A 17,891-nucleotide genomic window follows, 5' to 3' on the forward strand; every position below is an offset into this window, starting at 1 on the left:
AATTTAGCTTCCAAGTTTACGAGTCAGCAAGTTTCTAATCTAGCTAGCTAAAAACCATTCAACTGTTTCGCCACCTACTTAAATTGAAAAACAATACGACGAACTTTAATGAGCTATATTGATCATGTGACTCATTGCGGCTACTGCGTGTCTAAGCTGCGTGGTGTCAGTGACGTAGGTTGGCAACCTAGATGGCGACCCAAATAATGTAAATATTCCTCCACGTTGGTTCAAAAATAAGTTTTTTATTTTTAATCTTCTTACAGTGAAAAAAAGGCGTGACTGACAAAATATGTAAAAACAGCAACAACAGAAAGGATGCCGGAAGCAATTTTAAAACAACCCATAATAACTGTTATGGTATTTGGTGTATTCTGGAGATGCACAAAATGACCCAATTACATTTAGAAAAATTATATATAGATATGTATATTATGTAGATGAAATTATAATCTGTGTCACATTTAACTCAGTAGAGGATATTATGTTTCTTATATATGTTGACAAGGATATGTTATAAATATATGTTGCCTGCAGTTAGGTACTAACAGGTACTCCCCTCCTCATAGTAAGCACCGGAAAGTCAGAATAGCTTAAAACAATACAAATGTTAAAAAAAAACTTGAACTCAGAAAACATGGAAGCTGTAATGTTATAGATATATACTTTATTAATTCTCTCTGATAAAATAAAATTACAAAATAATTTCAACCTCAAACGGCACTTCCCTTATTCATAATTATTTAACGTATGATAATACATATATCATAAATGTCATGACGAATGAGAAGAATACTATAGTTTAATAATGTAAGATATCAGCTATAACTGCGTTTAATCATAATGGTAGAAAAGACTAAGCAATACAAAGCTAGATTTCGTTAACAGCATACTGTACAATTTTCCAAGCGTATGTAATTCAGTATTCCGGCCACAGCGTGTCGCTATAAGATAGTTTTCAATATTGTCTCCAATGCAAGAGTTGGCTTGCCTCTTGCCTGTTTCCATCACACCTTTATAACTCCTCTCAGATAAATCTTAATCTGGCTGTGTTTTATTTATTTCATGAACAGCTGTTCCTTCATGGCCATTTATCCTTTGTAAGGTATATTTGTGTTCCCTTGTGTTCATCCGTAGTCCACCTTCATTTGTCTTAGAGCAGTCCATGTGTAGCAGTGTAAAAAGTCCATGCCCAGATGTTCACAGTTATTCCCTCAGAAATATTGTCAAGATATCTGCAACGCCTCCAGCTATCTTATGTCCCCAGTGACAGCAGCGTTCCCTGCCTCTTATTGAAGTCCATTTAAGAGAGAGCACTTTGGTTGTTGAGGTGTGTATCCATCTGTGTGGGTGCCGTGTGTGTGTGTGTGTGTGTGTGTGTGTGTGTGTGTCTGTTCCTCTGTCTGTATGGCAGTTTAAGTGATCGAGCAAGCGAGAGTGTTCTGAGTGTATTTCTTTACACAGAATACATTCATGTTAACAGTGAGCTGTTTTGGGACTGCAAGCTTTAAAAAGAATGGCAAGTAAGTAAGTAAGTAAGTAAGTAAGGTTATCTTGCTGACATTGGATGGTCATGGGCAGAACCATGCACGGAAAAAAATATCAATTATGTCAACTCATAATGATACAGGATTTTTTAAAAGTCAATTAAAACACAAATGTTATTAAAAGCAATATCTCAGTAATTCTAAGCACAACTTTTTTTTTTCTTCAGAGAATGAAAGCAAATAAGAGATACTACAGATACAGATTCATCAAGTAAAAGAATAAACATTTATCGGTATAATTGCTGTTGCAGAAAGTTTTGATTCAATGTCTGACCTCCGGGTTGACTGATTCAACTTAATAACATAAAATGAGAACTCGCACAAAAGGTAAAGCACTGAGTTTGCACGAAGCACCGACTTGATCAGTGCTTTTTAGAAATGTAATCTTCAAAATTGATCAACCAATTCAAATGGCAGTTTTATAATTGTCTGTCTCACAATCTAATCTTTTCACTAACAACCACCCCACGATTAATGCACTTGAACTATTAATTGTCCATGTTCTGCTTTTGTCATATAAAACGCTCACAAAAATGAAACACGGGAGTCTCATTTCAGGACAAGTACACTTAAAACACCAGGTCGGTTCAGTTCTGTGAATGCAGTAATAAAGTCCTGCTGTAGTTGTGTTAGGATACTTTACCATCAGCTACTGTCTTCATAATGATGACTCATGTCCTTCAGGATCACATCAGCTTATTTCAGCTTGATCTGTAATTTGTGTGGTTCGGCGAGCGGTTTCAGTTCTCCCGTCTGAGTATTTAAAGTGTCGCAACTACACGTTGTAAGTCTAAACTACTGCATTAGCTCACACCCACAAAACATATGTCGTTTAGATGCATTTTTACAGTGTGTCATTGCTTGGCAGTGCTATATGGAGATTGACAGTGCATCAAGTGCTTGGCAGTATAGGCTTTAGTTCTATCTTGTGGGCTAGTGCATTCATTTTTATTTGTGTGAATAGGGTCTGCGTCGTGAGAGATTGTGTGTTTCTGTTTGCGTTGTGTTGTGTCGCGTGGATGATGTGTGGATATAATTTGTGTGTTTGCGTGTGCGGTGCATGCCGCTGTTTTTTTTTTTGTTGTTTTTGTTGTTTTTTTTTCCTCATTGTCGTATTGATCGAACCTTCTGTTAAAGGGATGCTCGTTAACACACAATTAGCATTCAGATAGAAAATACATCATAAGGATAAAAAGTCATGGTCATTAATTCCTGATGAAGGAAGTGAGAGATTTGGAGCCGGGGAAGGAAAGAGGGAGAGAAAGAGAAGATAGAGAGATAAAGAGAATAAAAGGCCTTTTTCGATAATTGGAGTGGATTCCATTTAGGAGTTCATATAATTATTCCTCGTTATTTCTCCTCCCCTCTCCTTCCCCCTCCTCTTTCTCTCTACCGCCATTTCTCATCCTCTTGACGCCCTTCCACCCCCTCACACTTTTTAGAGTCTCCATTTTATCTCCATTTTTCTTATCCTTCCTTAGTCAAGGAAAGCGCCCCAAAGTCCCTTACATGTCTCATCACTCATGCTGGCCCTCCATCTTAATCCCATTATTTCTCCTCATAGTCCCGTCTTCATCCTTCCCTCACGGAGCGTTAGTTTCACAGAGGATCACCGCACATCTCTCTCATCCTCCCCCCTTTTCTCTCATTTAGTCTGAAGAGAAAGGACTAGCGCAGCCCTCCCCGCCTCTCTCACTGTTTAGTTCTCATGTCCGTTCCTTCCTAGGCCTCGGAGCTGTCCTCAGCAGCTAGAGGTGCAGGTGTTAGGGCTGGGGTTGGTCTCCAGGCTCCCGTCTGGACTCAGGGGCGGGGGCGACAGAGGGGACTCCAAGGCCAACGTAGAGACCTGTGCTGGGGGTGGTGCGGGAGGCGTGACCTGGATGGGAGAAACTGAAGCTGGCGCTGTGGACAAAGAAGCAGCGGGGGACAGCGGGACCACAGCACCTCCACCTCCTCCTCCTCCTCCTCCTCCTCCTCCTCCTCCTCCTCCTCCTCGACCATCCCTCGCATCCCTCTCTCGGAGCAGGTGAACCAGGGCAGCGTGCTGGGCGCTGAGGGTTGCAGAGAGGTGCGCGGGCAGCGCGTTGAAGCCAGCGGTCAGCTGCTCCACCCGCTGCTCCAGTGACAGCATTTGGCGCTCCAAATCCTCGCTGCGATCGTTTAGCTCCGACATGAGCTCATACATGACACTCTGCATCTATGGGAGGAGAGCAGAGACGGGGATGACTCAGTGCACACGGAGCACTTTGTATAAAGGATTTCAAATACAGTGGATTATGAGGGTTTTTTTTTTTAATAAAGTTTGTTTTAAAACATCGTTGGGGTTGAATGAGAACAGACAGTAAGGCGCAGCAAAATGAAAACGTGTCCTGGAGCGAGTTAATGTCGAACTAGAGGAGAGGCGAGAGGACAGAGGAGTATTGTAGCGTTGTGAAGAAAGACTAAGAGAGCGGAGCGAATGAAACGAAGGCAACAGAGTGTCCCTGCCAAGCACATCATGGTCTCTGTAACCATGGTAAATGCACAAGTGGCCAATTGAGCTAGAGTCATTGAGATGGCATAATTGCAAAATATTTGGTGCTAAAGGCAGAGCTCCTCGGAAACACACTTCAACTCAATCTTTGTCTCCCTCCTATTGAAGCCTGAATCTCACTCACTCTCCTCTGTGTGTGTGTGTGTGTGTGTGTGTGTGTGTGTGTGTGTGTGCGTGTGTCTCCTTCACAATCACACACACACAAATACACACGTGTGCGCTCACATTCTCACTCATACACCCACACAGTAACAGAAAAACATGAGCACTCCCCTCCCTCCTCTCATTTCCTCCTCGCTCTCTCACTCAGTCATCCCTGTTTTAACACTTGTTCTGGTTGCTAGGAGACACAAAGTCACAGAAATGGGCAGGTCAGCGTGGAAACAGAGGAATGCCGTGGGTTACTTTTCGGGGCGAGAGGCGATAGGGCTACGCACGAGTTCCTAACCTGTGCGCACGAATCCACGTCAACAGTGTGTCAAGTGTGTGTGTGCGGGCGTGTGTCTCACCTTTGAGAGGTCCACTAGTGTATTGGCCTGATCGCTGAGTTTCCTCTGCTCCATTTTCACACTGCGTAATCTGCAAACAAGATAAAATACACAAACACGCGCACAGAGTTGAAGCCCAGCAAATACGACGTGGTCTGTCCAGAGAGTTAATCCCCTCCGGGTGCAGACAACAATACTCTGGAGCGGTCACCTTGCCTAGTTCAGCTTCATTTCTACCTGCAGCGTGTTCCCACATTTAAACGCACGCACACAGCCTGCACTCAGTGAGCTCTGAAAAACTGTAATTTTGTCAGAAAGGTGAAAATATTTATATTTATTTACGTGTGTCTAGACTAAATGCAGGTATAATAATACTTATTTCAATATCTAGAGTGAATGATTTATCATCAAGAAAACATTAGGTGCATAAGGTCTACAATGAATTAAATGAATGGAAATCTAATAAATAATTTCACTGCAGTCCAATTAAACTAGAACTTGTCCAGCTTTAAAAGCATAATAATTGTTGAACTTTTGGTCCAAACTGTGTTTCTTCCATTATAATTATATGTGCAGCCCGATTTCATGAGGCTGCACCTCAATATGAGCTTTTCTTCCTGTTACAATAACAAGTCTGAACCACAAAATGTACCCATGTCCTTAGAAGTCTGCCTCTCCTCCACAGACCACATGCGCCAGGATTACCCCGCTCTATGTTACAATTAAAAGCGTCTTGACACTTTCTGAAGGTACTTGTTAATACTCTCGGGTCTTGACTGGGCAGTTAAAAATCAAAGGGGAAGCAACATTAAAGGGACCCCTTCATTTCAACGCAGCACACAGGATGAAAGTTAAATACAACTCAACAAAGCTATGGCGGAAATACATTATTAAGTTTGATTAAGTTCTGCTCCACAGTGGTGGATGATCAGAGTGTCTCTAACACTGCACAATGATCTGACTGTCCAGACCCGCAACTGCATTTGTCTGGACTGAACCGGCCCTTTAGTACATGATGAATCACGTTGTAGGGATTCGTGCATTTTATCATATCATTGTATCTGATTTCAAAGGCTTCATCTCCAGCAGCATGTGGTCATCTGTGCATGAGTGCATGCGTGTGGGTGTGTGCGTGTGAAGTGCGCTCTCACTGGTGTATGGCCTGGAGGAACTTCCGCTGGTGTTTGCGGACTCTGGAGTGGTCGATCTTCTTCATCAGCTTGGTGTGTTTGTAGATGAGCCAGGTCTCCCGCAGCACGTTAGCCGCTGCATTCTTTATCTGCTCCCAGACAATAAACACACATATCCACGCATATTGTTAGCAACAGGTAGCCCCTGGCAACTGGAGCAGGCAACAGGTTTGCCCACCCCTGCTCTGTTTCTCGTCTCTCTCCTTTCTCTATTGTCTCAATACAAAGAAAAGAAAAAAAAATAAACCATCATTCCGTTCATAGAGGCTGCCCTCATTCTCTCTGTCTCTCTCTACGTATACTGGTGTGCTTGCCAATGCTTTTCTTGTGTGCATAAACAGCTTTGTCCTTAGGGAGATTGGCAACGAGAACCAACAGGAGTCCCTCCTCCCACCTCACCCCCCCACTCACACACACTGTTGGTCTGTCTACATGCCACATTATATCTTAGACTCACTCAGATGGGCCCACATTATCTCGGCTGGGTGAGGTAATTCAGCACAGGAACACCACAGTTCATTAAAACCACTGATCTTCTATTTAACTGTGACAACAACTGAAAGAAACAATGGTCGCTGAGTTGCTGCTCTTAAACTAGCTGTCAAAGACATTCCTCTGCAGAGGAGGAACATTGGAGAAATGTAGCGCGCATATAATGACACACACTTGTGGAAAGCCAGTGCAAGATGAGTAATTTGTTCTTTTTGACTGGTCAAACATAAGCTTGAGCTGCTTTCACTTTGAGCTATCTGAATATTATATTACTGTGTGATTCATGTCAATCAAACACTAATTGAAAATGTCACCGTAGGTCCGTTTTTGTGGGGAGGCATCACGATTCTTTCACGTTAATTTTGAATTCACATTTGCTCCTATGCGTTTCACGAGTATTGTACATCTCTATAGGTTGCTATGCAATTACAACACAGGGGTCTGACACCCAGTGAAATACACGAGGGAGGATACCAGAGAGCAAGGAGAAGGGAGACAGCAGAGAGAATCTGTAAGGACATAAATTGAATGAGAGACTTCAAAGAGATGCTGAGCACCGAACAAAGAACAATTATACCCCCGTCTGAGGAGCACAAAAGACCCCGGCAGCTCGGCTAATCAGCACCCATCCACCGCAGTCAAGGAGCGCTCGCTCACATACACGCCTGCACATACACACATGCAGACGTACGCACACTATTGGCTACAGATGAAGAGAGTAGGAGGCCGTGGGCCTTGCAGATGTGTTTTCAATGACACAGAGGAAGTCAAACCAAAACGAGCTAATCTAACATACTACAGATAAAACATAAGGCCCATGTCATTAATGTAATTATTCATGTTACAAGTCAATATTAATGACAGCCTTACAAATGTATTCATTCTTCCCTCAGCAGGTTCTTTACTGAAAAGTCGTAAGTAAATCTCTCAAAATAATACATCTCAACAAAATGAAAAAAAAGCATATATTTATGTAAATGAACATGCCATGACATGTGTATATAAATGTAAAACGTGCTATTTTTGAAAGCCCCGTCTCTCAGGGTGTATCACTGGGATTACACAACTCTTATCCATGGAGCAAAGACAGGCACTGACAGGGCTGCAAAGATCACAACCAAAAGGCATCACAACTATGGCATGTTGTCAGTGAGCCTACAGCACAGATGTCATGACATCAATAGCTTCATGGTAGTATTGCATTTTTTATTTTTATTTTTTTAATGCAAACACTGTTGGAAAAGTTACCAGCGACTGCCTGCAAATGATGCTCTGTAACAAGTCGATTTAACTCGATTACGTTTTGAACAGAATATGGTCCGTCTAGTTTTAATCACAGACCAGATTACAGAAGAGCACATTCCATACTTTTCATATCCACAGGCCCATTAGTAAACTGATATGTCAGATCCTGTTCATCAGCTGATTAATCACTGCAGGGTGAGTGAAACATGATGAATGGCGGCGTGTCGTTTCTGTCTGGCTGGCTCACTGTGTACGTTTTCACACAAACTTCCAACACCTGTCCAGCGTCCTGCCGCTCCAGAGCCCTTTCATTTAGATGATTGTAAAGCATCCGCCGTCGTTTAAATACTGGAAACAGCTGCGTGGGCAAACAACAGTGACTGAGACCACCATGCTCCTCATTTTATTTTATCTTCCTATGAAATAATATAGAACCAGTAATGGTAAATTGATGCACCAGCATAAGTCATTCCCCCCCGACCATATGGCCTGTACTTGGGCAGCCATGTTGGGACCATATGGTTGGTTTGGGTCAAAGATCTGTTCTGGCTGCCCCCCTACATAGCACACCTTATGGCAGGTACACGTGAAATCTGTTAAGGCAAGGGGTTCCCACATCTCAGCGTGTTACGCAGCTGATGACATATTGCAGAGAATGAATCAATCAGGAATGATGTCACTACAGGCAGCACTTTAAAAAAAAAAGAGAAAAAAAAGCATTGATTTGAATATATAAAAAAGTATTACCATGAAATAAAACTGGGACTTTCATGTTTAATTAGTGTTTTCTCTTTCATTCCCGTAGCAACTGAGGCGTCACCAGAGGGAAACGAAAGGGTGCTTGTCCCCTCCCTCCATCCTAGGAAAGCCTTAATGACCTGCACATGCAATTAGTAATTAGGCGCCATGGTGCTAGAGACACAAGGCTGTTTTCTTGGACAACACAGAGCAATAAACATTTACCCTGGCAACACCCTCATCCATGTGCCACAGTGACACGTTGCCTCACCTGCTCTGACCTTCGCTTCAAAGACACGGTGACAAAGGGAAGAGACAAGTCTCACACTCGAAGGCAAAACACACAAACACGGTACCGCATCCACGTACAAATACGTCTTAAAAGGTCAAAAGCAGAGGGACACGGTTCCAATTAAAGGTGAAACAAATGGATAAAATGAAATGAAATGAACGAATAAACACAAAATCAGAACTGAATCCCGTTGTTGGCTTTACACATGTTTAATCAACTTAATTCTGTCCGTTGAAATTATTTTATTAGTTATTCTTACTGTGTGGAGAGGAAACTAACTCAGCAGAAATCTTCTGAGGTAATGTTGCTCCCATGTGACTAGAGGTGTAAACACCGGAAGGCATGGCAGCACCTCCGCCTTGGCCGGGGCCCATAGTGCACTCTGAATATTCAGAGAGGGTGAAGCTCTGAAAAAATGCCACAGGGGCGTCTAAAAGGGCTCTGATTTACCAAGGGTTGAGCGTGGAGGCAGAATTCACATCCAGCCTGAAAATGAAATTTGTAACAAAATCTGAAAAGCTTAAAATATAAGTTGTGACCTCAGAAACAGACACTGTCAGCCAGATTCACACGGTCAGCTGGGTCAGCGAGCACCATTTAATTGGCACAGTAGTGCCATCAAAAGGAAGATGCCACGCAACTGACTTAGCGTCTGCTCTGAGCGCGTCCTGCTTTTTTTCGGAGTGCGCTCCGTGAATGTTCGGGGTGATAGAGTACTCTGACCAGATGGACTTCCAGCAGTGCTCTGAATGAGCCACTACTTCAGTCTGGAACAGGACGCCAGGCGCACCTTTAACACCCAGCATCAAGAAAACCTGACATCACACATGAGCACTTCACAGTGCACACACATGGCCGACTTGGGGACCATGTTAAATGTAATTTAATTAACATTTGTTAATCCCATCAAAGGGAGAGACTTCACTTCTGTGAACCCTGCATGAAAATGAACCGTGTGCACTGAAGTTTGAATCACGTTTTAGAAGCACGACTTCCTTCCCTGATACGGTTTTAAGATCCTCAGCACCCTTTTTGCATTGCAAGATTATAAGATTTCAACTTCCTTCCTGACGGCCGCTTAAAAAGAAACTGATTAGAAGATGAAAGCAAACAACACAGGAGACGCAATGTGAAAATATTTTGAAGTACGTGTCAAAAAAGTACCACATTTCCACTGAAGACGAACCGTTGGTTAGATAGATGTCTAAAGAAAACTTCACTGTGTGGCGTCTACATTAGCTTGCTAAAGTGAATTGCTCTAAATTTAGCTGTCTAGCTCTTTAACATTTTGATGCCGGTAGACAACCACACCCAGTACTTATTACACATCATGCTCGTGTAGATGAGTAAAGGGATTCACTCTTTGGCATTTAATTGACAGCAATTCACTCAGGTAGAAATGTGTGTGTGTGTGTGTGCTATTCGCTCTACTTGGGTGTGTGGGCACATACGATGATGGCCTGATGTAGAGTCCATTGTTGTATTATTCATTATAAAGCCCTGACTGATTGTGTTCTCTTGTTAAGATGATATGGAAGAGAATGGCACCAACTATGTAAATCAATGAGCATACAACGGCTTCAATGATTGGTGTCTCAGTAATAGAGGGCAGGAGACAATTACCACTGCATAAATCGTAGCCCTTTTAAAAGAAATGTCGCCATGCAGCACGCTGCATTGTGTTAAATGAAACTGCGGCGTGACACCTCCCTTCCTTGATGAGTAGCTTTGCTAAAATTGCGTTTTACCGGTTCCAAAGATCGTAGTCATTTTGAAGCGTATGATGCTTCTTAGGAGATGATAAAATCTGTCAGCGAAGGAGGTGTATGTGTACCATTGGCCTGATCCAGCAAATGTCAGGGGATATGTAGAAAGATTGCAGCTCAATAAGCGTACATGTAGGATTAAAGCTTTATGCAACGCTGACATTTACTATATGCACAGTCCCAATACCCAGGTACAATAAGACATCTGCAGCACAGCCTCCAACAACTTTAAGATGAACTGAGATGAAGCTGAAATAGCAAAAATAAATAAACCTATAAATACATAAATAAAAAATAATATATAGAGATGAAAAAGATGAATTAAATGTACACTGTCAAGATGTTAACATGCATTTGCTTTTGAATGAGTCGTATGAATGTATCTAATCTGAAGTACTGAAACAAGAAGATGCATCTTTAGGAACAGCTACTAGCAGCAGACTGAGGCTGTGCTTACACCTAAATGCTAACCCAATCATGCTAATAAGACAAATCAACATCATGGCGAGAACATGCTAATGTCAAGTAGGTATTATGTTTAGCATCCTAGTTGGGTACGCTAACATGCTAATATTAGCACAAAGCAACGCTGAGGAAAATATTTGTACAAAACTGTACTGACATTACACCAGAGACTGTGTAAAGGGGGATTGGCAGAACTGCCCCTCAAAAGTGAAGCCAAAGCGAGTAGAGCTCCCCCTGGTGTCTGGCTGGGGTATAGGTCATAAGCTCCACCCACTCTATGTTAGCAGATGGGGCTAAAATACTAAAATACACATCAAATAATTTTTTTCTTATGGTTTTAGTCATTTCAGATAGTTAATGTAATGATGCATGTTCACGTGTCATTATTTTGGATAAAGTTTTCTTTTAATTAGTTTGTAGAGTTTATTTAGTTATTTGACGCTATAGAGACAGGATGTGACATAATGGCAACCACCAGTTGCCATGCCAACCACTACATAAAGCTGTCTCGTGGGACCGTGACCGTTGTGAAAACTATTTGTAAAAACAAGTACAATGTATAATCCAACATTTCCTTGTAACTGGTGGATATAGAGCAGAGTGTAATATTAATTGAATAAAACGCGAGTGAAGTGTGGCTCTGTATGGCTGGTGTCTGCAAGTCGCAAGATGGCAGCCCCTGTATCTCCAGGAAAATAGCATCAGTCTAACCAATGCAAGGAAGTGGGGACACGCCATCTATATTCATACAGCCTATGAACAAAAAAGACAACAAAATCTGTAAGTTGGTGGTGGATTCAGAGACATCAGGGGATTTCCAAAGTCACTTTGATTTATTCCCTGGGGGACTTTTATATGCGCACAAACTTCATGGCACAATCTTTTTTATAGATATTTCATCCAGGGTCTTAAAATCACAATTCCTTCCGGTTGCAGTATAACATGTCAAAGCACCCTTGCTTTAGTGTGGTCATATTCCACAACACGAACACACACTCATGAAGCACTAGTGAATACACACTACGACTGACCTAGCCAGAGACTGCAGGAAGATGAGGTGAAAACCTGGCACAGGCAGACACAGAGTCTGTCCAGCTCCTCTGTCGATATTTTATCCACATTCAAATTATTGATCACCCAACCCCATTCGGCCACCCAGATAACTCTGCTGCCATAATGTACCCTACATATTTGATATGGGAGCTATTTTTAAAACTTGGGTCTTTCAACTGTATGAAAAATTGAAAAGCACCGGAGGAGGGAGAGGGTGAGAGATGGAGGGAAAGAGGCGACGAGGGGGCAAAAAAAAAAAGGCAAAAGAGGAAGAAGGAGAGAGAAGGTGACAGAGACTGCGAGAGAGGGAGAAAGAAAAGGATTTACTGTAAGAGAGACAAATGTCAGAGGGGAGGTGGAGAGATGGCCACGTGGGAGGAAAAAGATCGGAGATGGAAAGAAAGAAAGGGGCGGTAAGTGATGGAGCAGAACTAAGAGAGTGAGATGACCTTTTATTGCCTTCGCTCACTCAAATAACATGGCACTCTGTCACAACAATACACGGTGAAGATGTGATGTAGTAGGTGGGGAGGGTGAAGGAGCCGCGGTTAGAGAACAAGACGTTTAGCCCGGCTCTTGTCCAGCCTGGCTTCGGCCCCAAAGAAATCCTACAAGTCAGTGCAAGATCACAGCACGAAAACTGCACTTTCGCAATTTACAGCTACAGAGAAGCCGTGTCCTTGACAAATTACACTTGAGTTTTATTTCTGCTACAGAATAACATACTTATTCACACCACACAAGCCTACACACCCTCTTGGTGAGTTGCGTGTCCATCATGAAGTTGTGTACGTGTTTCTCGGCCTTGGTCAGTTCCAGCTTCCTGGCTACCACGGCAACCACCAGAGCTGTACAGCCAGCACCCTGAGAGAGAGGAGGGAGGGAGGGAGGAGAAAACAGAGTACTGAGTCAGTCCGTACAGAGGAGGAATTGGTAAATCTGTGGCTTCTGGACGGGGGAATTAGCCTAGATGATTGAAGGGAGCAAGGACAAATGTGAAGAAGTGAGCCGAATGACAGAAGGAGAAGTGAATGAGAGAGAAGAGAGGATTAGGAGGGATCGCTCTGTTCCAAATTCACATTTCCTCATGTTCAGAGGCAAGCCAAGTCTATTTTCACTTCCAATCCATCTGGTGTGAGATTGCCTCTATATGTAGCTCAAAAATATGCTCCTTATAGATGAAAAAAATAAATAAAAAAATAAAAAAAACACCAAAGATTGACACCACCTAATTTCATTTAATTAGATGCTGTCAATCTAAATTACATGGTGTCAGTCTTCTCCTGTCACCGAAGGCTTGAGGCCTGCAAGACGTGTAGAAGTGTAAAACATGGACAAGTTTGTCTGTATTCCAACTCAACCCACATGGGACATATGGCAAATTCATTTGGAGGAGAGTGACAGCAGTCTCTCAACCAGAAAGACGCGCTTGAGAGGAGAAGAAGAGCAGGAACACAAGGAGGAAGACAGACTTAATTAACTTTCAGATTAGACACTGTTTTCAAGGAGGATGTTGAGTGCTCACAGGTTCCTCTGAAGGGGCAGGCACTAAGAGGAGAAAAAAAGAGAGTGGAGAAGAAAAGATAAAGAGGGCGAGGAGCTATGAGTAAATATAAATGAGGAAGGAGGGAAACATGGAGGGTGGTCGGAGAGAGGGATGAGTGCACGAGGCAAGGGTGTGTGTGCACAAAACAGGAGGAGAGAAAGACGGAGAAGAAGGCAATGTTAATGAGGTCACATATCGCCTGATAAGTAATGAATTAAGATTAAGAGTGTTTAATGAAAATGTACGAGTGGCTCCCTTCCTGCGTGCGAGCGCGCGCCTCTCACGGCGGGCAGAGAACGGAAGAAAAGAAGAGAGAAATATGAGGAGGAAAAACGCGGCGAGTTAGAGAGGTAGAGCGAGGAAGCGTGCGGCGTTCTGAAGCGTGCAGGAAATAGCCGAGGCTTCACCGTGCAAACTCTTGAACGACAAGACAGGTCTGCCAAAAATAACTTTGGCTGGGTTCAGTAAGATGCAACGCACAAACAGGCAATAAGAGCCCACGTCTATACACTCATCCACTCTATTTGTGTTTATTCAACAACTATGAATAAAATATGATGGGAGCCAATGGAAGACCCATCGAGCATTCATACATGTGCGTTCAGTGAAAGAAAAGAGCCCTCAACGAGGGAACGGCACAAAATGTACAAGGGCAGCATGTGGGGCAGGACCACAACTGTGTGTTTGTGTTTGTGCATGTGCTTGAAATTGTCCTCCTCGGTCAGAAACAGCGGGGGACTGATTGGTTTCCCGAAGTAGGCTCTCAGTGCATGTGTATGGACATGTTAGTGACAGTGTGCATGTGTGTGTGTGTGTGAGAGTTTGTTTATATGTATATATATATATATATATATATATACACACACGCCTGCATCCATTTGATTCCTGCAGGGTTCCCTGTGCAATCTCCGTAGAGTGACACGGCTAATGATGGCTACGCCGCTGTGATTCGTTGCATACACCTGGGTGTCTCCCTTTCCTCATCCAGTACAGCGCAGCCATCTACCTAGCTGTCAGAAAACAGGGAATCACCCGTCTGTGCTTCTCTGTAACATCCACGCACTCCAGGTAAAAGCTCGGCTTTAAAACCAGCACAAAATCGCTCCTAAAAATAGCTGGCGGGGCCACACAGAGGGACAGAGGGGGGTAAATTATTTTTTTTTAATGAATTGATAGCTACTCTGCATCTCTTTAACCCAAAGACCCACATCCCCATTTAAATGCAGGATTAATGCGTAGTATTTAGCAGCAATTCCATGAAGATATATTTCAACTGTGTCTTTACTAACGATGGTATTCATTAATTAGTTCATACACCAGACTTCACTTATGGGCGCCTTTGTCACTGACCACTGCATTAATGCACACGTCTGTGTGTGAACTGCATCATCTAACATGTGTCTGTGTTTAACTCCAAAAGAAAGCCGCTCACTGTATTCACTTCACTGTAGTCTGCCCTACCACCTTCTCTGATGACCAACAAAAATAAAACACTCTGACCACTCTGACGAGTGTAGTGCGTTTGTGTGTGCGTGTAGTGTGTGTGGGAGTCACACCAAAAGTGTATGTCAAGTTCTGTGTCAGTGCCGTGTGGAGGATGCAGTCTGTAGCAGTGGGCTTGGGGCGCGCTGCATCCACCCCCTGTTTCGTGTCTGTCTTTGTGTTCCAGTAAGAGTTGTACTCTGCCTCAAACATGGATGATTCACCCAGAAAATGGGGGTCTGCGTGTGAGTGCGTGTGTGTGTCTTTTGCGAAAGCGCGTGTTTATTCACACATTTAATGGACGACACAGTGAAGAAAGTAGGTGAGCTGGCAAATACGGAGAGGCTGGACACGGCAAGGATGAAAGAATACGCACGGCGGTTTTTGGGAGTACGAGCACACACGCCAGAAGATGGAGAGGAGAAAAAAAAATGAATGGAGTTTAGGGAGTTATTTTAAAAGACTTTTGAACTGCTCTCTTGATTATTTGAACCATTATCCAGCACTACTCAACTGGCTGTGATAGGGTGGCTGCCGCTTGACCTTTGGTGTACGCCAACACGATCTAAGAGTAAGTTTGAGATACAAAAGACTGCTGCCGTAATGGTAATAAAAGGCCATTTTAGCTGCCTATTGTTCTGTTTCCTTGATAAAACATTCTGCTGCATGTTTTATAATCACTCAGACAGTGGTCACATAATCACATCTTACCATGTAACTTGACTGATCCGATGACTCTTTAAGGGGGCTTTTTAAAAAGCCGCCATTATTTCTGTGACTAAAAGCTTATGTGTAACGATTGTCCCAGTTTTTTTTGTTTTAAAAAAAAAATACAACAGGGCCAAACGCGGCGTATTTAGTTAATGGAGAATAATATTTCACACGCCTCAACCGAGCTCCTTTGCCTGTTGCAGGGATGCCATTTTGAGAAACCAATTTATAATGTTGCGCTCGCTAGAAACGCAGTGCACAAGTCTGCTACCCTGAAAGGCAATGTAATCATTTAATTTGTTTAAAAAAGGCAGGCCACCTCCCCCCCCCCCCCTCCCCCAACTCAAATGAGCACCCACTGAGCAGTGACATTCAGCTTCCTGTCAGCGCACAGCCTTCTATCACTCACTCCACGCTCCCCTTTGGCAACTCAAATCATGAACCCCACGACGAGAGAAGCATTCCCAGACATCATGTTGTTTCTTAGCCCCGTTCCTTTACATACAAATCAACAATAGCTCCCACACCTGATGGAATATTGAATTTGAAATTCTGTGACAATTAGCCGCTGAAAAAAAACCTTGGAGAAGAACTGAAGAATTTTCTTTCATTTTCTTTCAGAGAAGAACAGCGTACATTGAAATCACTAAACAATTTGCCCACTTGGACAATTTTCCAAAACAGACAGGCTGTTTCATAAAAAAAAAAAAAAAAAACAACAACGGAGAGACAGAAATGAAGAAGACAAAGACAGCATGACAAAGGAGGAGCAGAAAATGTGACAAAGACAAAAAAAGAGGCAAGTAAGGCAGAGTGGGGAGAATATTTGGAGGAGGGAAGAACACCTGTGAAGTGAAGCAAATAGAGGAGCAGTCGGCAGCTTAAACACTGATACTAACAGATGGACGGTAGATAGAAATAAACACATGGCCTCAGGGAAGGGGAGACGGGCTAAGGGAGAGAGAGAGAGAGAAAGGATAGAGGGAGATATAGAGATAGTCGTAGAGAAGGAAAATGAAAAACTGATGGAGAAAGAGAGAAAGTGAGAGTGGGAGGACATGGCACACTGAAAGGTAGGACCTTCATTATGCAATGAGGACAGACAAGGGAATAGCACGCACACAAATACACACACAAAACCACTAACATGCTCTTGTTTGCACGCCTACACGCCCAAAACACACAGAAGCACAGATGCAAGCTAATTCAGAGAGGATTGCCCAAATTATACAAATGGCAGAATTTCTCTCTCAGATGACAGTATGCGCTCTAATCTGCTGACCTTTGAACAAGGGAGGGCAGCGCCACGGGGAGGGCATGCGAGCGAGACTAAAAGAGAGAGGAGAGACAGAGGAAGGAGACGAAATGTACCCACCATGATGCCTGTGAGCAGACAGACTCCTTTGCCACAGTAAGTGTGAGGAACCATGTCTCCGTAGCCAATGGACAAGAAAGTGATGGAGATAAGCCACATGGCTCCCAGGAAGTTACTGGTCACGTCCTGGGCATCGTGATACCTAAAAAGAAAAGCAGCAGGAGTGTGTTCAGGGTATAAAGCTGGACAATGGGAAATATATATATATATATAAGTAATAATAAAAACACCACGGGTCCTGTCTGCAAATGTGGGTGTCAAAGTCAAAACAGAACAAAACACATAACTGCATCCCTTGCCACCATCGCTCCTGCCCTACACGCAACACAGTTACCATAGCAACCAAAGCTTGCGCTGCTTTGAGACAAAGTTGTTCTTTCAAAACAAACCGACAGAAAACGAAAATGTAACCTTGGATGTTGGCGACAGATACTCCGAACCCTGCATTCTTCGGAGACACGATGTGTAAGTGGCAATTTTTTTTTTTCTTACATTAATTTGCACAGGAGAGGAAGTGCCAATTAAAGTTGGATGTGGACCAAACAAGGGATTCCCAGCAGCCGGGCAATGATGCATTTAATCAAGCTTATTAACCAACTGACATTTTCCCATATTTCCTTGATTATCGCCATAAGCATTTGAACACATCGGAAGGCCCAGCTACGCTTAGCCTTCCAATTCATGGTACATCAATAACGTTACATAACTCAACCAATTAGACGATCGGTCTCTAAATGTGGCTGAACAGTTCGATTTAGAGTTTGCGCCGCCATCCCCCAATAACAGAGGGACACATATGGCATAGTCTCTTTCGTTTTTGAGCATCGGCCTTCTGGATCAAAGAATAGTCAATAAAATAAATCACTAGTCTGCACAGCCATATATTTACTTCTATATTAAGTACAATATCAATTCCTTTCCATGCGCATGTCAAAAGAAAATCCATAACATGAAAGAAAACAAACGCT

General features: G+C 43.0%; 1 protein-coding gene across 1 annotated transcript in view; it reads right to left on the reverse strand.

The window, feature by feature from the left end:
• Positions 1-650: 650 nt before the first annotated feature.
• The window catches only part of kcnn3 (potassium intermediate/small conductance calcium-activated channel, subfamily N, member 3), a 47,078-nt gene continuing 29,837 nt past the window's right edge, over positions 651-17,891 (reverse strand). The window contains exons 6-10 of the mRNA XM_047599135.1: positions 16,924-17,065; positions 12,563-12,673; positions 5,720-5,847; positions 4,590-4,659; positions 651-3,744 (exon numbers count right to left, since the gene is read on the reverse strand). Of these exons, the coding sequence (XP_047455091.1) occupies positions 3,289-3,744; positions 4,590-4,659; positions 5,720-5,847; positions 12,563-12,673; positions 16,924-17,065 (907 nt within the window). The 3' untranslated portion in view covers positions 651-3,288. The remainder of the gene's footprint in view (positions 3,745-4,589; positions 4,660-5,719; positions 5,848-12,562; positions 12,674-16,923; positions 17,066-17,891) is intronic.

This window comes from Mugil cephalus, chromosome 11 (genome assembly GCF_022458985.1).
Source record: "Mugil cephalus isolate CIBA_MC_2020 chromosome 11, CIBA_Mcephalus_1.1, whole genome shotgun sequence".
Taxonomy (NCBI): Eukaryota; Metazoa; Chordata; class Actinopteri; order Mugiliformes; family Mugilidae; genus Mugil; species Mugil cephalus.